The following is a 24,548-nucleotide window of genomic DNA, read 5'->3' on the forward strand; positions in this document are numbered from 1 at the left end:
ATGGACTACAGTCTGTAACTGTAGAACTACAAAGTGCACCTATATAGTAAGTGGAGCTGATAAAATGGACAATGAGTGTAGAAATAAGGAGGTGGTCATAATGTTATGCCTGATCGGTGTATAGCACCCAAAAGGGGTCTTCTATTGTTACCATGTCAAGCTTGTAACAATAGAAGAACCCTTTTGGGTCCTATTGACAACCCTTTAAAAAAAGGTTTTATGTAGAACCATGCACAGCACATTCTGCATCAATCTCAAGAACCCTTTCATGATGCAAAGAACCCTTTAACTATGCAAAAGGTTCTTTAAGTGTTCCAAGTTCTACATAGAACCATTTTCTTTGCTGAAGAACACATCTTTTGAAAGAGTGACATGTTTTTTCAGTGCCGCAAAGCACTCTGAAAGGCATATTGTGTATGATTTATCACTTATTATTTATGATTTATATATTGTGGCATGTCAGTCTTATGTAGTATTTTGTAGTAAAGCAGCATTTTTTTTATTTACTCTTAAGATTTATACAGGAATCCTGTAAAAAATCTGCTATTACTACACATATCACTGCTGTCGGAGCAAAACCTCTCCAAAATGGTAACTTTACAGGAGAAGGAAAAAGCCTACTTTACTCTTAATGTAACTCAATGGAACCAGCCTTTTGGTCCAAGTCATTTTGGGCCGTTTCTTTAGTCCGAGGTTTTGTTCAGAAAGCAGCGATATTCTTTTCATAAAAGCAATCTCCAAAAATAAAAGATTAGCCCCTGACAAACATCACACTGATAGATGATGAATGAAGAAGACCTCAGGCAGTATTTGTCGCTATCATAATAAATGACATCACATTACTTTGCAGTATGTTGTTCTGAGCGTGTTGTGGATATTGTCTGTTCTTAAACTCTGCCCGACTGCATGTGAGCGTAATTACTCCTGTTAAATTAGATTAAGTACACTGTTAGAAATGAAGGTTCTGTGCAGATAAATTTTTTGTTCATCAAGGTACAAATAAGGTAAGTGTACCTTCAAAGGTACAACAGTGGTTTTAAGGTCCAGTTGCGCACCTTAAATACGTTTTTCCAGGTGAAAAGTTAGTATTTGTACCTTTTCATAACCGAATGTTTTAAAACAGAACAGTAAAATAAAAGCCTGGAGACGAGACGGGGTGTGTGGAGTCAGTACAGCTTAGAACATATCATTTCAGTGGATTATGGGACAGTTATGTTCCCTGACCCTTGAGGGTTCCACCCCAATGACAAGAGGGGCGCTGCCCTAGTGACAGTTTAGTACTTATTTCTGAGAGTGTATTATTATGCATGCTTTTTTGGACCTGATGCATTTTTGTTTGTGGAAAACGTTATTGATTTATTGATTAATTCCGATGTGGTCGGCAGTGAACTGTCTGGATGTGCACGTTGCGAAGGATCCAGACCGAGTGGCACTGATTTGGGAGAAGGATGAGCCTGGAACCGAGGAGAGGGTCACCTACAGGTTGGAATTCATACAGTTTCATCTCTTACTGTGTATTCATCACATACAGGTGGTTTAAAGGGGTAGTTCAGCAAATATTCAAATTTACACACTTTTCCCATTACCCCACACGAAGCTGATCAGGCCGTGTTTGGTGTCTTCTTCTAAAGAGGTTTGCTTCTTTCGATTTTTGCTGGTGCTACGAGGCTAATGTAGCTAACTAGTAATAGACTTTGGTTTCTGACACTGTATGAACCTACACATATTTATTGTTGATGATGGAAATGTTGGTAAATCAGGTCGAAATTAGGTCAGAATCGTCTCAAAACTCATAAAAGAACATCTCGGGCATCAGTCAGCCTTCATTTTCACTCAAAAATACATTGAGGGTGACCATCGTTTTCAATGCAACTGAGCATTTACAGCATAAAGGGATTGAGAAAGAAGTTAAAATGGAATTTAATTAAGTTAAACTAAAATGAACAGAATTTCATTTAGGAGAAAAATTTAGGATTTTAAGATTTGATTAAGAAGGAGAAGAGCGGAGTAAAATAGAGTCGACATAGCTGATAAACCAGTTAATAAAATTTCAGCACAAAGGGATAAATAAGGCAAACTGAAATATGAATAACTCAAGTAAAAGAATTATAAAATGTAATAAAAATGAATAAATAAATAGATAAGTAACATAATTAAGATCAAATTAAGATTTTAATCAGCCAAATAAAATGAAATGAAATACAATAAAGTATAAATAAATAAAAATGGCTGGGAAAAAATGTTGGTAACCGTTTCATGTGATGTTGCTCATCGAGGCTTTAAAAAGGTATAGACGTCTGGTTCCTATCACCACCACTGTGAACCTCTGTGACCACCACTGTGTCTCTTTTGAATGGAGCATTTCATGTCAGACCTCTGAATGACTGTTTACATCTTATCCATTTAATTATGTAATAATTAAAGGGGACAAGATGGTGATTCCACTGTATATATATAGTTTTTAGTTATGTAATGTACTTTTATCTATCTTTATAGATGTCATACAGCATTAGAAACCTCAAAAGTCAGTTTGAAATTATGATAATTGTAAAGTTTGTATCTTAGATTAAATGTATGCATGCTGTGAGGACGGCGTCTGTTTGGCGGTGAGCCATGACGGGAAAAAAAAAAATCATTCATTCATTCAAGTCCTCCAGCACGTGTGTGTTATCATCCCCCTGAGTTTGAAATGGAAAGTTGATGTTCTTGGCAGACGTTCATCTCGAGTTACCAGATAAATATTTACAGTGACCGCGTCTCTCCAAAAGGTTGTTTTGGAGTCACTTGAAAAAAACTACACCGGCCGGCATTAAGCCATCACTTTATCTTTTTGGCTCTGTCCAGAGGCTATTTAGGGCTGTGAATAATTGACCACATTTCCTTTATTGTGCAGAGAGTAGCTCGGCGTGACCTTGCGGCCCGGTCAGCTGGAGATCACTTCAAAGAACTGAGCACCCGTATGGAGAACTCGCTAATGGAGTAGTTCAGTCCTGAAAGCTTATGTTACTAACAATGAAGGAAAAGCCATTGAGCATTAGGTAAATACAGTCACGCTAGCATGTTAGCATGTTTGGTTGAGCTACCGCTTTAAACTGAACAATAATAGCACAGAAGTTTCGTTTCTGACAGAAGTGAAATTTCTTTTTAATCTTAGAAATTTGTTATGTAACTAGCTATGTGATTAATTAGAGGTGGGGCAATATGGCAAAAATATAATATTGCGATACTTTTAAATGCGATACATTTTCACGATACTTCTTTCAGGTTTGTTTTTTCAGACATCTGATCAGTTGGAATGGAGATAAAAGAAGCAGTAGTGCTACATTTAAAGAAAAATACTCACAAATAATGTCAATGTAGTGATTTTTTGTTCAATATTTGTCATGCTGTGTTGCACTAAATCCAGTTAAACGGGACTAATTTTGCTTCTTTTTGATAAAACATGCTTCTCAGTGTTCTACAAGTGCTGATGATATGCACAATATGCTCAAAAACATACCCTGTTGTATTGCAACATAATTTATCACAATAACGATATATATATTGTCATTTTGCCCAGCCCTGTGATTAATTCATTATTTGAATAGTTATGCAAAATCAAAGTAATGGCTCTCGATTTCTCTTACTGTTATTTTGCTGCGAGCAATTTTATGCAAAGTTAAGGCACCAAATTACATATTTTGTTCATTTTTGTATTAAAAATAAACACAAACTCTCCAGCAAACAATTTAAAGATAATTTCCACAAATGGTAATACACACTGCACATGATACTTTATATTTAGTGAGAAATAAAAAAAAAAATAAAACAATAATAATTGTGGCATGTGTAAAGGTTTAGACAGCTTTCCAGTTTTAAAGTCTCAAAACTCACAGGGCCTTAATTGACTCCCTTGTGATTTCCTTCTGATGGAAGAGTCATTTGAAGGAAATCTTACCTGCAACGTCATCACAAATGTCAATGACTGAAGTTTACAAAACAACATCTAGATAAGCCAGAGGCATTTTGGAAACAAGAGTTGTGGACTGATAAAGAGTGGAGCTTTTTAGCCACAATCACCAAAGCTATGTTTGGGGCAAAAAAGCAGCATTTGATGAATGGAACACCTTGCCAACTGTTAAGCGTGGGGGTGGATCTGTTACTTTTTGGGGTTGTGTGTCAGGAAACATTGCACAGGCAGATGGAAGAATAGATTCCACCAAATATCAGCAAATTCTGGAAGCAAATTTGACAGTCAAGATGCTGAAGCTGAAAAGAGGCTGAGCTTTAAAAGAGGACAAAGATTAAAAACACCTCAAAATCAACCATAAACTATTTCATGATGCACTAAGTGAAGCTTTTGGAATGGCCCTCACAGCCCCCTGACCTGAACAGCACCGAACATCTGTGGGTAGGTCTTAAACATGCTGTGCATGCAAGACAACCCAAGAATATTGCAGAGCTAGAAGCGTTCATCAAGCAAGGTGAGTGAAAATTCCTATAACAAGAAAGACCCACAACTGGCGTCCACAAGTTGTGTACTGACCTAGTGGGGTGTCCTAACTTCTGCACATGCCACAAAGTTCATTAAACATAAAGTAACTGTGCATTAATGTTTGCAGCAAATGTTATTTTAATTTTTTTTACTTTTTTCACAGTTTTCACGTCAACAAAATACGCAGAAACAAAAAACTTGGTACCAAACTTTTTTCCCAATATACAAAACTATCTGAAGTTAGTTAATAGATGCTTTTGTTATTGCTGATGATAACTGTGACCTCTAATAGTTAACCATAAATCAGTGTTTAGAATCACTGAAATCACACGCCCAAAAACACAAAGCACCCATTCCTGGAAGAGTCTAAAAGACTCTGTTGTTTTTAAGGCCCGTAAATCCTCAGGCTGTGGGCCGTTTGGGGGAAGTGCTGAACGAGCACACCCGTCTTTCCTGATTCCCGGGGCCGACGGGAAAGATGTGCCATTGCGACACGTGAAAGTGAAAGTAGTCCATCAGTGCGCTGTTTTGTAACAGATACTGCCGGATCACTCCAAATGTTCCCAGAGGGGAACGGTGACTAATGTGTTTCTGTGCACGGCGTGACACACAGCCCCTCACTGTATCAGAAAACTGTTCTCATTCATGCTCCGTTCTACTGAATCCACAATGCCATTTGATTCATTTCAGTTGCCTCACAGATGTGTGACGTTTTGTAAGAACTAGGCCGATATAAAATACTCATAATAAAACATCTTGATCAACTTTATTGACTGTTATTTGGGTAAACAGTTGTGAAATTTTATGTGGATAGCTGGGCAGTTTGGCATACAGCATAATGCATCATTATACCATACTGTGCATGAGCCTTAGGCAGGAAAGCTGCTTACTTTACAGTGTTTCTGCCTGTGAAACACTGTATAACACCAGTGTAAATACAAACAAACATAAATACAGTAAAACATTTTTTTGTTGTTGTTTTTAAACCAGTTATTCCACTGTTTTTCACTTGTCGATCATTCTGGTTTGATGTGAAATGGGTAATTCTAGAGAAACTTACCAGCTCTGATGTCTTCACAGTGGTGGTGATGGGAACCAGGGGTCACAATATCTACAACAAGAATATTACCATTTTATTTACTGTCCAAAACCACCAGTGAACCGACAGATGTCTTCTGTGATTTTATAGGTGATGTTAATAGTAAAATAGTGGTAAATCTGGAACAATGAGTTTTATTGGGGGGCTATTTTGCCTAGCAGTGCCTTATATGTACTAAAACCTCACAGCTATCATAAAACAGTATCTCAGGCATATGGCAGTAGTCTCAACCATTTAGTACAATAGAGTTCTGTGAGGGAGCTTTTTAAGAGGCACTGAACTCTTCAGACATCTGGTTCCCATCACCATCACTGTATAATGAAACGTTACATCAGCCCACTCCGAATGACTGTTTACATCTTAAAGCTTTCATTACACAGAATTTTAGCTCCTGACTACTCGTGCACTCCAACCATTGTGTGGATTTGTTAAATGTCCTCAGCAGCAGCTCAATGATAGATAGATAGATAGATAGATAGATAGATAGATAGATTCAACTTTGTCACTACTCAGTACAGGTACGAGGCAACGAAATGCAGTTAGCATCTACCAGAAGTGCAAATAGTAGCAATAGTGCAAAACGGACAGTGCAAATGTGAAATAACAGGCATAAATATGACGTATCTACGAAATATAACTATATGAACAATATATACACAATCATAAATATATCTATGAATGATATGTTCATGTATATGTACACATAGTACTGTAAATACAGTATATATGTTATGATACGCACTGTTGGAGAAAGCAGTTATGTGTTGTATTCTATGTACATTGTGTTCTATATACTGTATATTATATATACAGTCAAGGATTGATTAGATAATGATTTCAAATCACAAGAGCTGCAATTTGTACTACAGTTTTACAGTCTGTTATCAAACAACGTTGATACGATGCAAGTTTTATGTAGGGAAATTTTACAGAATAACTTGGAGCTTAAGAACTGCTGTGCTAACAGTTCAAGTCACAAGCCAGAAAAAGTCTACGCTGGTCTTCTTAGCCAAAAAAAAGGCCCATACCTCAATTTCTACTTCAAATATAAACAACTGCAATTTAATTCATAATCATAATATGGGTCAGAAAAATTGCAATTAGATGTTTTATTTCATTTTAGATATTATACTTCAGCCCTGTAAACTAGTATTGGGCGGTAACTGTAAGAACTGGACTTTCTGTCAGGAGAGCTGTGGAAATGGTTAACTAATCAAAGTGTTTTGGTTATTTATGTTTGTTCTAATGTATTTTGAACAAATAAACGCTTCCTATCCAGATAATTGGCTTTGCATATCGTTGTCTCAGATCCCGAAGACTTCTGCACCTTACTGTATGTAGTTTTACAGTTCAATGGCCAATACACTCCCTTACTCAGCATAGGGTTGTATAGTGTACCAAGAAGGATCATGTTAGAAAGTTTGCTAACAGTTTGTTTTATATAGTTTTTTTGTAGTTTCTTGATAGTTTAACTGAATATCTGTTTATTTCTCTGACACTGAACCCCAATCCTAATCCTGTTCCTAATCCATATCCTAATCCAAACTTCTTTTTTTTTACCAGCTTGTTTGTAAACAGTTTAAGCATTTGTGGATGATCTATTACTGACTGTCAAAATAAAGTATTGACCATCAAAATAGAGCCTTGACCATCAAAACAGAGTCTGACAGGAAATTTAGTTAAATTGTGTAACAATACAGTTATTAAATTCAGTAAGGCAGCCCATATTTTGAGAAACGTAGGGCCTGAATCTTGCTAGACATCAGTAGTGATGTTTGCATTCTTAAGTTTTATTTTCGAGCTATATCCACCTACGCAGGGAGATAAAATGAAGTCCTGGGGTGTGTGTGGGGGAGGTGGGGGTGATCACATTACCATACCAGCCTCAGTGAGTAACCTTTAGGCCTGACTGGGCTTCAGCCCCTGGGGATGAACTGATTGATGGAGCAGTCAGTATCTTTTGGGAGGCAGTTCATTTTAGTTTTTTTTTCGTTTCTTGTAAAAAAATATTCAGCAAACATTAAGCAGTGAATTGAACAGTCATTTTGCTTTGTTGTACATCAAATATGCCATTACTTCACCAGTTGTTTAACTTTGTTTTACTGATGTGTAAAGCAGATGTTAGCTACGTAGGCCAACAGCTGTGCATAAGCATGGAATTTACTGCTGAAAACATTTGTTTAAACCTGGAAACCCAGCCATTTGCTGCTAAGTGTATGTTGCAGCGAGAGTAGGAGGAAATTGCTGGCAAAACAAGGGAAAGTTAAAAAATATACTAACTAATTTATCTTATAAAAGAATATCTCTTATAATGAAGAGATAACTGCACACAGTTATGCAATCAAAAAGTTAGTAGCGGTATTTTGTCAGTTTATATCTTTATCTATATATTATCTTTATAAAATGAATCCAAACACACAAGTAAATGCGCAAAATTGAACATAAAATAAGGAAGTTATCAAAAAATATTTTTTTGAAATAAAATAAAAAATGGAATAAAATCCATTTATCTCAATAACTAGAACTTAAGAGTAAGATATGACAATTTACAATTATTTTATTAGTTCCATCTGTTTCTCTGCATACTTTGTTAGCCCCCTTTTACCCTGTTCTTCAGTGGTCAGGACCCCCATGGACCGTGACAGAGCAGGTACTATTTGGGTGGTGGATCATTCTCAGCACTGCAGTAACACTGATGTGGTGGTGGTGTGTTAGTGTGTGTTGTGCTGGTCTGAGTGGATCAGACACAGCAGTGCTGCTGGAGTTTTTAAACACCTCAGTGTCACTGCTGGACTGAGAATAGTCCACCAACCAAAAATATCCAGCCAACAGTGTCCTGTGGGCAGCGTCCTGTGACCACTGATGAAGCAGGACTAGAGGATGACCAACACAAACTGTACAGCAGCAGATGAGCTATCGTCTCTGACTTTACATCTACAAGGTGGACTGACTAGGTAGGAGTGTCTAATAGAGTGGACAGTGAGTGGACACAGTGTTTAAAAACAGCAGCAGCACTGCTGTGTCTGATCCACTCAGACCAGCACAACACACACTAACACACCACCACCACGTCAGTGTTACTGCAGTGCTGAGAATGACCTATCACCCAAATAGTACCTGCTCAGTGGGGGTCCATGGGGGTCCTGACCACTGAAGAACAGGGTAAAAGGGGGCTAACAAAGTATCAGAGAAACAGATGGACTACAATCTGTAACTGTAGAACTACAAAGTGCACCTATATAGTAAGTGGAGCTGATAAAATGGACAATGAGTGTAGAAACAAGGAGGTCATAATGTTATGCCTGATTGGTGTGTGTGTGTGTGTGGGTGGTGGATCATTCTCAGCACTGCAGTGACTGAGAACCTAGTCTGATATTTCTTTTCTTGTCTCTTCTGTTTTAGAGAGCTGCTGGAGTCGACCTGCCGGCTAGCCAACACCTTAAAGAGTCACGGTGTGCGGAAAGGTGACCGTGTGGCCATCTACATGCCCCCGTCTCCCATAGCAGTGGCGGCCATGTTGGCGTGTGCGCGCATTGGGGCTGTGCATACTGTGGTGTTCGCTGGTTTCAGCTCCGAGTCTCTGGCTGGAAGGATTCAGGACGGTGAGTGGACTAAAGGGATCCAAGGGGCAAGTGGACCGCAGCCTAGCATTGGCAGACTGCACACTGTAGATCATGTGGGTGGACTAGTTTGGCCTGTGCTGCTGGCTAAGGCTCACTGGTGCTTGAAAGAGTAAAAATGCTGGTCTTGTGTGGAGCAATTAACATGAACAGGAAGTCCTGTAGCGCTCTGTTAATGCGCATTCAAATTCATCTGTGCTAAAAGGCAGAACTGGCCAGTGGTCAACTTTTATAAAGAAGGACTGAATCTTCTGTAACAGTATCAGGGGCTGGAGGCATAAACAAAACTACAAAACAAAGAACCGACAGTCATTTGCATGAAAAAGCCATAAGAATGGCAAATGTTTTTTTTCTGCTCTGTTTACATTCTGTGTGGACAGGTTCAACCTGCATGTCTACTTTTTCCGTGTTTCCATGTCAAAATATTATGATTTTTTTTCTTCAAAAAATCCAGTGTTAATATTCAAATCATTATAAAATATCTCCTCCTCTACTTACAAATACAGATGTGGATTTTAAGTTTCAAATCTGCGTTTTCCACAGAATTTCATTGAGCCACATGAGAGGAATAATTAAACACATTCTCATAATACAAGTCATAATATGAGTCATAAAATTCACTCATATTCACTCAATTTATGACAAGTATTGTGAAATGAAGAGCTCTAGGGGGCCAAGCACATCAGTCCAAAATCAGGGGCTTATGTGGTTTTGGAGTTTTACAATTCATAGACATGAAATATGCATATGTGAACAGAAGTTAACTTAATACTCCTTGAAGATTTAACCTTTTTTTAACAATGTTGCCTCAGGGCAACAAACCCATTTTCCTCACTTTACAATGACCTGATACGTTTATAATGACAGTAAAGGGGCAAGTGAAGTGTCACTTTGTAGTCATTCGAGAGAACACTAGAATTATTGTTTTTCTTTTAATTTAGAATTTTATGTTTTTGTTTTGTTTATTTTCTTGTGCAATAATTAATGGTTAGAAACTCGAGTCAATTCTGTCAAATAGCACCATACTTTTTTCTAATGTCAACAGTAGGTATAGAAAATATTTGAGTACTTGAAAATGATCTTATCATAATAATTTGACATTTTTAGGTTACACAGTATGGACTATGATATTTTTTACTAGCACTAGTATTTACATTTAAACTATGTTTTTTATTCAATATTTCACACAATCTACCTCACTAAATTCAATTAGACTGGATTAAATATGCTTTCTTTTTAATGCAGCATGCAGTCAGTGGTCTTCGAGTGTTGACAAAATCCGTAATAGTATGACAAGCGTATTGTGGCTCACAGTAATAGAATTGATCATGATAATGATAAAACATTGTCATATTGCCCATTGTCATGATTGTTTGATCATCATGCATCATGATTTCTGGACAATACAAGAAAATATCTTTGGTGAAATGTTTATATAGTGTTAAAATCAAAAACTAATTTTAAAAAATAATGCACATAGGAGTCATTTTAGGGTTTGTTGCCTAGAGGCAACATTGTGCGACAATGGAAAGAAATATCTATATATTTTTTCTATTGTTGCACAGTGTTGCTTCAAGGCAACAAACCCTAAAATGACTCCTATGTGCATTATTTTTTCAAATTTGTTTTAGTTTTTAATAATCAGGTACACTTTTTGAAAGAAAAGTGACTAGAGATAGAAAAATGACAACAGCGTTGGATCAGCTCTAGATGACCGTGCCATTGTGGTGGAGTCCTTAATATATTTCAGAGCTCCATTCAAGGCCGTGTGAGATAACTAGTAAAGGTGTTTTGTGCTGATAAAAATGTAGCTGCCTTTACAGTTTTTTTTCCCCACTTACTGACCTTCTTGCATTCCACGAGATAAGGAAGAGCAGAGAATTCATAGAATAGCTGCAGGCTTTGAATTTGACTGGTTGTCACATGGCTCAGATCCTGGGCATGACTGGAAACTCATGTGTGAATGTTTAACTAGACATGCTTGAGTGTTTTAGACCCGTTGCACTCAACTTGAAGAGTCCCCGTCCCTGTTCTCTATGCATGGAAGAACGTGTGTGAGTATGACTGTGTATGTAGCACTTTGTTGGGACCAGATGACCTATGATGGAAAGCATTGTGGGGACTCTTTTGGGGGGTCCCCAGAAGAAAAATGTTGATGTAAAACGCAGCCTGTATTTGAAAAAGTAAAAGAGCGGACAGGTTTTCTTTGCTGAGGTTAAGGTTAATAATATATGGGTTTAGTTGTAGTACAGCAGAATTGATCTAGTAATACAAAAACGAATGGAAATTCCCTACAAAGACGGGAATGGACACAGCACAGATTATTCCCAGATGTTTGCTGCTCAGAACTTCCTAGATTACATAAGAACTGACCTTTTTATGACCCCTCCACTTGATAGTGAGCGGGTGTTAGTATTAAGCCTTTTACTGTTAGTGTTTGCTATAACGTGAGCGATAAGCATCGGTGGGAAAGATCAGGAGGCTTGCTGACTGCTTGCCTGAGTACATTAGAGTGATATTTCACTGGTCAGTCACATGCTGTTGGCTCATTACTGGTGTACTAGTTACAGCATCAGAGTAAGCATTGCGTCCAGTGTACCTACAGTGCTAGTCACAATGTTTTGACATTAGAATTAGAAGGAATGCTCATTATGCCATTCTTAACCCTTCAGTGTTCTGCTCAACCATTTGGTAGAGCACATTTTGAGTCACTATATATGCCACAAAGTGCCATCTCGACTGTTTGGTAGACATGAATATTTTAAAAACAAACACCAATTGGTTTTATTATTGCCCCAAACAAATAAAAAATACAAAAAAAATCGGTCCCACTTTATTATATTGTGTCTCTAATAACTGTGTAGTTACATATGAATAACATATGCAACACCACTGTAACTACTGATGATTTAGTTACTGTTACAGATGGATTACAGAAGTACAGCCTATGTAATTACACATGTGCATCAACTTCAGTTTTGCCTCACACAAGTGTATCTTCTACACTGGAACTTTCCTGTAGTGTTAAAGTTACACTTTACAGTAAGTGGACAGTTCCTGTGTAGTTGTTATGTAGGTACTGTGTAATAAAGGAGTGCTAATATAGACGTTGCTTTGGGGGGAAATGCAACACATTTAATTAATGTCGTAAACAGTTACATGTTAAGATAAGGGGACGTCTGCTGTTCTGTTACAATACTGAATGGTTTAAAGCTGAAACTGGTTACAGTGTCACAGCACTAGCAACATAAATGCTAGCTAACTGTTAGGAAAACTGGCAGATACAGTGTCAGTAATGCCTTAATGTACATTATTAGATATTTCCTTTTACTGCTGGGAAAAATGCTGTTCCAGTCTGATTACAAATGTAATTACATTTGTGTTATTACCCTTGTGTAATTACAAGAGAGAGAATAGGCTGTTACAACTATTAAGATACACTTGTGTAATTACATGAGGCAAAACTGAAGCTGATACACATGTGTATTTGCAAAAGCTGTACTTCTGTAATTCATCTGTAACAGTGACTAAGTCATTAGTAGTTACATTGTTGTTGCATATGTTGTTCACATGTAACTACACAGTTATTATAAAAATTCCATTGCTTTCTTCTTGGTGAGGACGTTAAAGGTTTAAAAACATTAGAACCCAGAACTCCAGTGGAGGCTGTGAGGAAACAGCTGTTAGAATGAGCTGGAAAAACCACAGAAACACCCTCCATCCAGGCCTCTGAAACTCTTTCCTTGCAGCTCATTGTTAAATCTCATGGGGGCAGTTCGACTGACATGCACAATTTGGCACACACCCATGCACTGCAGTTCCTTCACATGCTTTCTTCCAGATCATTTTGCAGAATTTAACACTGAGACTGTAGTACACGAATCCTATGTTACGCTAATATACATATTTGTTTTAACATGCTGTATTAATCACTATGTTTTCTGAATTTCTGCATAATCCAGTGGTTTGGAGGTGAACAAAGTCATTCAGAGTTGGTTTGATCTCACGTCAAACCATGATGTGACATGGTTCATTGTGGAGAAAGTTAATGACTCTGATTTATTTACAGTAGTAGTGATGGGAACCAGGGGTCACGATGTGTATAATACAAATATAGCCATTTTATGCAACATCTGCATCATTCAATGAGCCACAAGAGAGAAATAATTAAACAAAATGTCAGAAGCATCACATTCACTCATATTTAGTACACACTAATTTATGCCAAAGTGAAGAGTTCTAGGGGGCCAAGCACATCATTCCACATGCTTTCAGGGACTTATGTGGCTTTAGAGTTTTACAGTCCATAGACATGAAATTTGCATGTGTGAACACAAGTTAACTTAAAGCTATTTGAAGATTTAACCTTCTTTTGCAAAGTTGCCTCAGGGCAACAAACCCATTTTGCTCACATGTTAACATTTATAGTATAACTATAGCCACTTTTATTTATAATGCAAAGAAACCAGTGAACCTACTCATGTCTTCGGACTTTTTATATGTAATGTTGATGATGGTAAAATAGTTGTAAATCAGAAAAAAATACGTTTTCTTTGGGGACTTTTTCTTTTAGCCCAACACCTGCTCTCAAAACAAAAAACATTTCAGGAATCAGGCAACATATTCATAACCATTTCTTGTAAATAGCTTTATGTGATGTAGCCATTTTCAGATCATGATGTGAACAGTTCCGACTCCGAATTCGTACCTTGGTCTCTCTGGAATTGTGCTTTTCACATCAAACCACTCTGAATGACTGAGTTTTGAAAAATCTGTGGAATTCCTCTTTAATATATTGTGAAACCTAAGCAGTTTTTGTAAGTGTAGTAATATGAAATTTAAATGAAGAAAAATATATACTTTAATTACTATACCTTTTATGTTTTAATAAATTCGTCGGAGAAAAATAAAAAAAAACAAAAAAAACAAAAAAACCTTCCATTAGCCTAATTTTACTATAATAATGCAAACTGAAAAATAAAAAGGCAGCAGAAATGAATGAAACATCATATAATGTTTGTTTTTGTACCTACTTAAGTACTTAACCTGAATTTAATTTCTATCATATATATTTTATATAAATATGTATAATAAATATGTTTATATTCATATATATGATTGGGGAATATGACAATATTTGTCACTTTCATAAGAAATCATCAAAATATTATTAATTATCCTCGATAACGTTAGTACTTTTAAACACTTCACACCTGCATAATTGATTGCAACCCGTGTGCCAAACACAAGGCCCGCGGGTCAGATCAGGCCCGTGACACGATCCTGTCCGGCCCACAAAAGTATCTTTATTTTCTATTAATGTTAGCTTGTTTTACAATGCGCTGCACTACAGTCCCCAGCATGCACTGCAGTGTAATAAATGCGCTGACTACACCAACACCAATCTATGGGACAGCAGTTACACCTCAGTTCTACACAGTTTTACACAGTTCCACACCGGTCACATCACCAAACACACTAATTGCATATCAGCTGCAGTTCAGCCAAAATAAACACCCAACGTCAGCTCAGCTGAGGAATTGAGCCCAAGTCTTAATGAACTTGTAGCAGAGAACAGATGCCAGGTGTCCAGTTCAAGCAAATAGGTAGATTTACCAGGCCGAGCTCCCGGGGACTTTTACATTTTGAATATTTCAAGTATTCATGTAATATTTTAAGGTCTACTGCAAGTGCCTATTTTTATTGTTGACATATTTTGAATAAACAATGGTCAGTTCGGTTTATAGCAAATTGTATAGAAATTGTATAGATTTTTTAATATGGCCCTTTTACTGGTTGAGTTTGACACCCCTGGATTACAAAGAGAGCATAATTAGTCCTGTTTAGTTGGACTTGGTGCAGGACAGTGTGTGAAATGTTGAAAACATATCGTTGCATTCATCATTTTTGGTAGTATTTTTTAAACTGCACAGGTTTTTCTGTTCCAGTTTATCGAAGGCCAGAAAAGAAATACAGTGACATTTTTTAGATGTGTATGGAATTTTTTTTTAAATGTCATTTTTCATTTTTAAAGGTTTTATAATGTTTTTTAATTTTTATTTATAATTCAAATTTTGTACCTTTGTATGTATAAAACATATATGTAACATGTGCATAACTCATATAAACACATAAATCGCTGCTGTTGGGACAAAACCTCAATCTCCAAAATGACAACTTTACAGGAGAAGTGAAAAACATACTTTTACTTTCAATGAAAGTCAATGGAACCAGACGTTCTTCCAAATAATTTTGGGCCGTTCATCATAAAACCTGACACGCAATGGACAGAGGACAACAAGCATTTTCAAATTATGCCAAAAACTGAAAAATGACAAAAAACAGAGATGCGAGATTTTGTTCCGACAGCATCCAAATAAACAGGCTCCATATGAGACAGTTATACTAGATGTTCTCTCTCACTGATGGCATAGAACTGATGATGATTCTGTTGCTGTGTAGTTTGATTCTGATAATGGGGAACATGTTCAGGACACTGTCTGATTGATTGTCTCTCTTTGTTCTCTCTCCAAAACGCTCACCCAGCCCAGTGCAAGGTCGTGGTCACGTGTAATCAGGGCGTGAGAGGCGGTCGTCTCATCAATCTGAAAGCCACAGTGGACGGCGCGGTCAAGAACTGTCCATCAGTGAAGCATGTGTTTGTGGCACAGAGGACAAGTCACAGCATGCCTATGGGCGAACTGGACAGGCCTCTGGAAGAGGTGAGGATGAGGCACATTTAGGAGGTAGTGCTGTATTGCTGGCTAATTTGGCTAGTGTGAAGCTAAAGTGACCTCTGCATTTAGATCTATGTAAGACGTCAGTAAACAGGGTTGAAATTGTGGTTGAAGTGTTCACTCAGTGACCGTGATTCTCGGGTATTACTGCGACGTACGGAAACTCTGAGGAGCAGCTGTTCTCTGGAGAATGTAAATACAAGATGTAATCAGACTGTGTCAGCAAAAACAGTCCATCCACAACTGCATAGATACAGTAGGACAGACAGCTGGATTGTAGTGCATAAACCCCTCATTACAGAGACAGAGGCACACTTGAGAGTTCAGTTGGTGATAAAACAGCAGACGCTGGTCTACAGAGATGGAAAAACGGACAAAGATGGACAGATGATCGTCCTTCTCCATAATCTCCACAAGTGAGAGAGTGCATGGGGATAGGTCCTGTGGCTCTGTTATGCGGCAGGGGGCATTTTGCTGGCATGATTTGGGTCCACTTGTCGCCTTAGAGCAGGGGTCAGCAACATGCAGCCTGGAGCCGCATGTGGCTCTTTTACTGCCCTGTTGCGGCTCCACAGCAGAATAAAAGGTAAAGGTAATAATAAAATAATCCTCCTTTGCAGTAAAATAAAGCTCTGCTGGTCTTTCAACACAGTTTAACAATAAATGGTCTTAAACTCTGGAGTTAATGTGCAACTGCTAATTCACCCTTTAACCCTGAAGACGGCTGGTCACCATAGCAACTCGGACAACAGTCTCACCTAGCCAGTAGCTAACGCAAGGCAAAGAGAAAGATTTAAGACGGGCATTGATAATTTGGAGATGACATAAGAAGTCTGAATATTAATTGAATAATAAATAAGACTCAGATTTGTGAAGGTCTGATTAACCTACTACTGTACCGCCATCTCTCTCTCTCTCTCTCTCTCTCTCTCTCTCTCTCTCTCTCTCTCTCTCTCTCTGTGTGTCTCTCTCTCTCTCTCTCTCTGTCTCTCTCTCTCTCTCTCTCTCTCTCTCTCTCTCTCTCTCTCCCCACCCAGGCTATGGCCAGAGAGTCTGCTGAGTGTCCTGCGGAGCCTATGGACAGTGAGGAGATGCTCTTCATGCTCTATACTTCAGGCAGCACAGGAAAGCCTAAAGGCGTTGTCCACACACAGGCTGGCTACCTCCTCTACGCCTCTCTCACGCACCAGGTATTCAGCTCCCACCCAGTTACGGATATAACAGTCCTCAGCCAAGCCATTATATACGCTTACAGGGCCTGCATCATAGAAACTTAGAGTTTCAGATAGATGAACTATGTAACTGTTCTCTCTCACTCACACAGTATATTAATAGAAACTAAACTACAAAAACAAAGCATTTTGAATTCCTTGTTTTTGTGACGTCACAGAAACCAGTACATTTACATACATCAGCCTATTCAGCTTAAAGGCACAGTAACGAAATCAGCCTATTTTATTCTGAGACAGTTTAAAAATAGTTATGAATTGTGACATTTTTGTAATTTCAGTCACAAGTGGAGATTATTTAAATAAAAATATTTAATACAGATATTTCACTACAGTGAATACGCTTGAGGTGCTTAAGAGGTGAAACCTAATTCACATCCTGTAGCAGTAAACAGCAGTATACATGTGTCGGGCAATACAAACCGCATAGCTGAAATAACACCCGAACATCCCCATTAGAGAAGTCCAGTGGATTAAATACCTTAAAGCAGATAGAATGAAGTGGTTATTTCCAGAAAGCGCTGATTCAGCAGAAAATGTTATTTAGCAACACGTTGTGTTGTTGTGTACATTATGTGTACATTGGCTGATTAACTTACAGTGTGTTACTGATTGTCGCTTGTCAAATGTTTAACATTGCACTTTGTTTATGGAGGTTCAGTGTCCTAAACCTGGCAACCCGTGTAAGCTTAGAGTCTGCGGAGGAGAGGGCAGGGGCAGACAACTCTCTCCAATATTTCGAATTTGGACTGCAGTACCCGTTTTAAACACTTGCTGTCAGCTTTACATATTGCTCCTTTAAATATGACGCTTGTTCTGCATGTTTTGGTGCAGAGTTTCTGTTTGCTGAGTTTAAAAAATAGAACACAGAATCTAAAATGTGCCTTAACTTTTGCAGCTTTTTATGTTTGTAGCAGTATACATGTGTCGGGCAGTACAAACCGCATAGCCAGCTGAAATAACACCAGAACATCCCCTTTAGAGAAGTCCAGTGGATTAAATACCTTAAAGCAGATAGAATGAAGTGGTTATTTCCAGAAAGCGCTGATTCAGCAGAAAATGTTGTTTAGCAACACGTTGATTTCTGCAGATCCCTCAGCTTCGGAATGCTCACGTCAAGTGTTTTGTCACAAGCTAACTTTTGCCTGTATTACTCATGTTGCCTGTGCCAGCAGTTTAGAAATGTGTTAAAGGTTTTATCAACTCTTGCAGTAATTCAGCTGCAAATAACTAAAAGCAATTACAGAGACTTGCAGTGCCAGAGGCAGCCTAAGTGATTACTGTGGTGTTTGTTTATTACACAGAGTGAAAAATGGGAAATAGTAATAATAGTTTGACCAAATTCAACTTGAAACAATTTTACCCAAATGCAGTGAGGGTCCATGGGGGTCCTGACCACTGAGGAACAGGGTAAAAGGGGGCTAACAAAGTATGCAGAGAAACAGATGGACTACAGTCTGTAACTGTAGAACTACAAAGTGCTCCTATATAGTAAGTGGAGCTGATAAAATGGACAATGAGCGTAGAAACAAGGAGGTGGTCGTGATGTTATGCCTGATGGAAATCTGACTTTGGTTAATGATCAACAAGCCACAAATCTTTGGGTTCACTGTGATAGTTTTATTATTTGAAGTCGACTTGGCATCCCCTTTAACAGCTCTGTGTAGCACCGAGGACAATGCTAATTGGTCATAGTTTCAGCTACAAATCTATACAAGCAGACTTCAGAATCGGCTACTTTTGGGTCAAGGACAAATTCTGTAATTTTGATTTTTGTTTTTATTCCAAGAAGGGCCTGAGAGGTGGGCAGAGTGTAGGTGTGTGTTTGCAGGCGACTGTTGTTTCCTAGCTTCCCTGCACTGTGTACAGTCTCAACAGTGCTCCCTGGCGTGGACGTTCATTGTTTGCCTTGTCCACAGACAAACAATGCAATCTCTACTGGACTCTATCAAAGATTATTTCATCAGGCTGGAAAAGATTAGATACAGCGTGCTGTTGTTTTCACTGTTTTCATAGGCACCAGCGGCTCCTCATGGGAGCTGCTGCTGCACCTCCTCACTCAGTGACTCATCGTTTTATTTTGAAAGACGATGTGCAAACCTGCATTTATATTCATTCATCTCCCCCCTGTGCCTTCAGTATGTGTTCGACTACTCTCCGGGAGACGTTTTTGGCTGCGTGGCGGACATCGGCTGGATCACAGGTCACAGTTACGTGGTGTACGGGCCTCTGTCCAACGGGGCCACCACCGTCCTGTTTGAGAGCACACCTGTCTACCCTGACCCAGGTATGACTCCCCTGCGGGAATTTCACAGGGCAGAATTTCTGAAGAACATCTGGAGGATAAACCTGGCAACATTGTTCCTCATGTCTTCTCCTGTCTTCAGATTAGCTAACAATAAAAGGCCAATGAAAACTTTGATCACACCAAATGTTATTTAGCTAACTGAGAAAGTCTGCTTTGCACACACCTTCGTGATGCTGACCACAGAATAAAATAATTCACGATTTACCTTTAAGTCTTACAACATCATGCTTTTGTAATCGATAGCTATAACAAAAGCTTCAGGCCTGTAAAGATGTTTTCCAGGACAAAGGGCTCAAGAGAAAAACCTGAATTACGCTCACAGGTGTAACAGTAGGGTTTGTGCATTCATTGGGCTTCTAACACTACATTCCCTCCAATCTGAATAATGTGTTTATGATCAAAATACAGTTTATCCTGCAGCCCTAATCCTGAGCAAAGAGTTTAAATCTTCCACAAGTCACGTTTAATAGTCGTTATCAACATATTCCCTGCATGCTTAAAATGGTGTAGGCATTGCTGATAATGTCTGTTTTAACTGAGGTGTTGTCACCTCTGGGGTTTATTATGTTCTTTCTCTTATCTTCACAGAGAGATAGTGAAGCGTTTTATCAGTATAGAGGCTGGTCGGGGTCTTGGGGCCAGATTTAGGCCCAGTCCCATTTCTCCCTTTTTACCCCTACCCCTTGTTTTTGAGTGTCACCCTAACCCTCTTGGAACTGAGGTACAAGGGGTAGTGGTTGAAATCTTGCCCTATGAAATGGGACCCTCAAATACAACAACAACAACAAAAAAAAACATTTCATTAAGAGGCTACTAGCGCTGCTCTGTAGGTGACCCGGCCCGTCTTCAGTGACAGCAGAGGAGGGTGAAGTTCAGCTCCTCACTGCTGGGCTTTAGTTACTTTTAGGGCATCATATGCTTTTCAAAGAGGGGGGCAATTATTTATTATCGCCCACTGCCTAATTTCTTTGGTGATATGAGCTGAAGTCAGATATTCACCAGCTTCTTGTTCGAATTTTCCCGTTCCACCTTAAATGGTGCAGCAGTTACATTCTGGGCTTCAGGCGTCAGAACTGCTGGACTATTTAAGGTGGAATGGGAAAGTTAGCTAGCCAGCTACTAAGACTTAGAATTAGAATGCTATTAGCGGTTTTTTATGCTTGTTATGAAGAAATCGACCAAAATACATTGAAACGACATTAAACTAAGATAAAACAGTGACTGTCGTAATTTTTTAATAGAGAAATTCTCACATTTGTGGGTCTCTGGTTGCTTCTGCAGGGTTAAGGTTTAAGTGGTAGGGGCAAGGAGTGAAATGGGATTGGGCCTTACAGTTTTGTGCAAAAGGTTTGAACACCCCTGAGGCGCCAAAATATAACTGTTGCAACAAGGTGGACTGAAAAATTCAAAAAAGAAGCTGGTGAATAAGAAGCTGGTGAATAAGAAGCTGACTTCAGCGAGTATTTTCAGAGCAGTGGGCTTTTGTTTTCAGGATTATGAGATTAGCTTTGGCTACCATGCATAGACAGCCATGCACCTGGCTAACAATGACAGAGTTATAAAAAACCCACATGAGCTGGTTTATAATTTGCAAACAGTAAAAACATTGCAGATGTGTACATTGGCTGATTAACGTACAGTGTGTTACTCATTGTCGCTTGTCAAAGTTTAACATTGCACTTGTTTATGGAGGTTCAGTGTCCTAAACCTGGCAACCCGTCTGAGCTTCGAGTCTGCGGAGGAGAGGGCGGGGGCAGACAACTCTCTCCAATATTTCGAATTTGGACTGCAGTACCCGTTTTAAACGCTTGCCGTCAGCTTTACATATTGCTCCTTTAAATATGATGTTTGTTCTGCATGTTTTGGTGCAGAGTTTCTGTTTGCTGAGTTTAAAAAATAGAACACAGAATCTAAAATGTGTCTTAACTTTTGCAGCTTTTTATGTTTTGTTATATTCAGCAAATAAGCAGTAGTTGTGCATTAAAATGTGCAGAAGTGTGTTCTCTGTAAAGGATGTGTTTTTAATTAGAAAATCAACAGAATGTCATTTGACCAGGGGTACCCAGACTTTTACACTGTAATGAATGTTTGCGGCGTCGCTGACGCTGTGCATAAGATTGGACACCACTGCTCTAAGCCCTTTAATACCTAAGCCTAAAAGTGGCCACCAGGGATGTATCTTCATATTTTTGCCTGTAACTTCGAAATACTCTGTGTTCATAGTGATTGTCTGATTGACTCTGGGCTTATTTATCATCATGTGCTGACTTCATGAATATGCATTTTAGGGTGTGGCACTGTTCAGGTGTGAAAACGGGGGAGGAGGCCATGCAAATGAACAACCCGGAGCAGTTTACTAATGTGAATGGACCAGAACATTTCAACTTCAAGGAGTTGTTTTGTTGGCTTGCTGTCAGCACTAGGCAGCAAATCAGATGATTTAAATATCCAGCAGATCCGGTCAGGGTACTGGCTGTTAATCTTTTGCACTCTGGTTTCACCTCGTGTATCACATTTTGGTGTCCAGTGGGATAACTGAAAAGCTTGTGCTGAATCAGACAGTATCACTGTGAACAGAGATTATTTCCAAGTTACAGGCAAAAATATGAAGATAGACCCAGGTGGCCACTTTTCAGCTTAGTTTTAAAGGGGTTTAGAGTAGTAGAGTCCAGTCTAATCCGCAAAGGGCCAGTGTGGCTGCAGGGTTTCATTCCAAATGACCAGGAGCACAACTGATTCTATGTGTTTCATCAGTCGCTCAGGCTTCAAACAACTGATCATGTGTGCTTCTGCTTTGTTGGAACCAAACCTTGCGTTTTGATGGTCTGAAACGGTGGGTGACGTTTTAAATTCCGCGGTTTTGCTGTGAGTATCGCAGCATTCGTCCTCGCCAGCATTCACAAAGGCTGTTGAATGGGTGTGGCTTTGAACTGGATTTCTGAGGATGCGCTGAGGCAAGCTTAAAATGAGGAATTGTAATTGTTCCACTACAACAGTATCAGTGTGACACATTAACCTGAATGGAGAGTTATCTCTGTTTACGACCCGTAATGATCCTGACGTCAGACTTCAAAGCACTGCCAATGTGTATAGTACTGTAATGGTGATTATCAACCTTGGGAGACAATTAATCAGCGTCCTCTTTAGATATAGCTGCTTACGCAATGTGCCTGACCATGTGAAGAGTTTGTTTCCATTGCTGTTAGGGACCTTTATTACACATTAGGTTTGCATTTGTAGGTAAAAATTGGTGTCGACATCCTGTAGAGTATAAATTTTAGTGATTATGATTGAAACATGATGTACTCAACAAAAGAGTGCTTTGAATGTACTTGATTTAAATCTATTCTGCATGAATAAAATCTTATTTCCACATAGTTATTGTCAAAAAAGGCCAACTGAAAGGCAAACATTGATAATATGTTAATAATACGCAATAATCATGGTGTAATATGCTGATAACTGGGGGCAGTCGAGGGCTGTAGGTTAGGGAACCAGCCTTGTGGCCAGAAGGTCGCTGGTTTGATCCCCTGAGCCGACAGTACGTGACTGAAGTGGCCTTGAGCAGGGCAACCCCCAACTGCTCCCCGGGCGCCGTGGATAGGGCTGCCCACCGCTCCGGGCATGTGTGCTCACTGCCCCCTAGTGTGTGTGTTCACTAGTGTGTATGTGGTGTTTCGCTGCACGGATGGGTTAAATGCGGAGGTGAAATTCCCCGTTGTGGGACTAATAAGGGTCACTTAACTAAATATGTTACCGATATACACAACTGCTTGTACTGCATGTGCTGCTGTTTGCGATCCAGGTAATCCAAACACATTCAGTGATGTTGAGGTCTGGACTCTGGGGTGGTCAGTCCGTTGTTCTGAGAACACCAGCAGCTTCTTTGTTTGGGCTTTTGTCTATTTTCTTTTCTCAGAAAGTGCTTCTTGACAGCCACACGGTTGGGGGGGGGCAGTTATTTGTTATCACCCACCCCTAATTCTCCGAAGCTCAAGTCACAAATTTCTTGACCCACAGTGCTGAGTCGTCTTCTCACAGTGGAAGGATGGACAGAAACACCTGTGGATGTTTTCAGATCTGAAGCAGCTTGATTTTCTCCTCTCTCTCAGAGATGAAAGCTTTAAGCGCTGTTTATCTGATGGGGGCAGTTTTGGTGGTCTGCTAAGTCTTGCAGGTGGTTTCTCTGACTTTTTAACTTTTGTACTTGCACAGTTGTTAGGAATCCCATTTTCTCTTTCTCTTTTTCAGACTTTTAAAAGGTTCTGTACATTTTGTACATCCCATTCACAAACAGCTCTTCAAAGAAACATCAACTGAAAGGCTCCTTAGGGAACCAAAAGTGGTTCTTTTATGGCAGAGGTTCTGAGCCTGGGTTTGGGGACCCCTTTAGGGGGGACGGCTTGGTGTCGAGGGGGTCGCGGGAGTGGTGCCACAAGACGTCTACTTTAACAAACACAGCGAAAATAATTTCGACAAGTCCACATATGCTGTGCTAACTGGCTCCACCTACAGGCCGTGGAGGACAGGCTAATGTTGATTATACATTTCTATTATGTGAGCTCGTTGCTGAGGGAGGGAGTTGATTGACCGCTGGACTTAAAGCATATTTTCAGTGCCAGGCTGAGGATTTGTCGTTTGGGGGAAGTGCCAGTTAAGCAAATGCAGGCCTAGACAGAGAGCAGACTTGCCATTTGATTCTTCCTCTGTAATTTCTTTAATGGGTAAAAAGGCGACCCAGAATCACAGCTGATAACCAGAAAAATGAGTTTGAAAACCCTGTTGTGGGACTAATAAGAGTCACTTAACCTAATATGTTACTAATATACACAACTGCTTGTACTGCATGTGCTGCTGTTTGCGATCCAGGTAATCCAAACACATTCAGTGATGTTGAGGTCTGGACTCTGGGGTGGTCAGTCCAAAAATTCACTTTCACACACTACACTCTTTAAAATGATGGTTCTTTAAGGGTTCTTTAGTAAAGAAAAAGGTTCTGTATAGAACAGTGAACACACAAAGAACCCTTTGCATGATTAAAGGGTTCTTTGCATTGAGAAAGGGTTCCTCAGATCGGTGGA

The 24,548-nt window shown here is 39.2% G+C and overlaps 1 protein-coding gene across 1 annotated transcript in view; it reads left to right on the top strand.

The window, feature by feature from the left end:
* Positions 1-1,334: 1,334 nt before the first annotated feature.
* acss1 (acyl-CoA synthetase short chain family member 1) overlaps positions 1,335-24,548 on the top strand; it is a 38,857-nt gene continuing 15,643 nt past the window's right edge. Inside the window, exons 1-5 of the mRNA XM_036593606.1 lie at positions 1,335-1,482; positions 8,976-9,175; positions 15,740-15,915; positions 16,968-17,120; positions 19,299-19,446. Coding sequence (XP_036449499.1) covers positions 1,373-1,482; positions 8,976-9,175; positions 15,740-15,915; positions 16,968-17,120; positions 19,299-19,446 — 787 coding nt within the window. The 5' untranslated portion in view covers positions 1,335-1,372. The remainder of the gene's footprint in view (positions 1,483-8,975; positions 9,176-15,739; positions 15,916-16,967; positions 17,121-19,298; positions 19,447-24,548) is intronic.

Source organism: Colossoma macropomum, unplaced genomic scaffold (assembly GCF_904425465.1).
Source record: "Colossoma macropomum unplaced genomic scaffold, Colossoma_macropomum, whole genome shotgun sequence".
Classification (NCBI taxonomy): domain Eukaryota; kingdom Metazoa; phylum Chordata; class Actinopteri; order Characiformes; family Serrasalmidae; genus Colossoma; species Colossoma macropomum.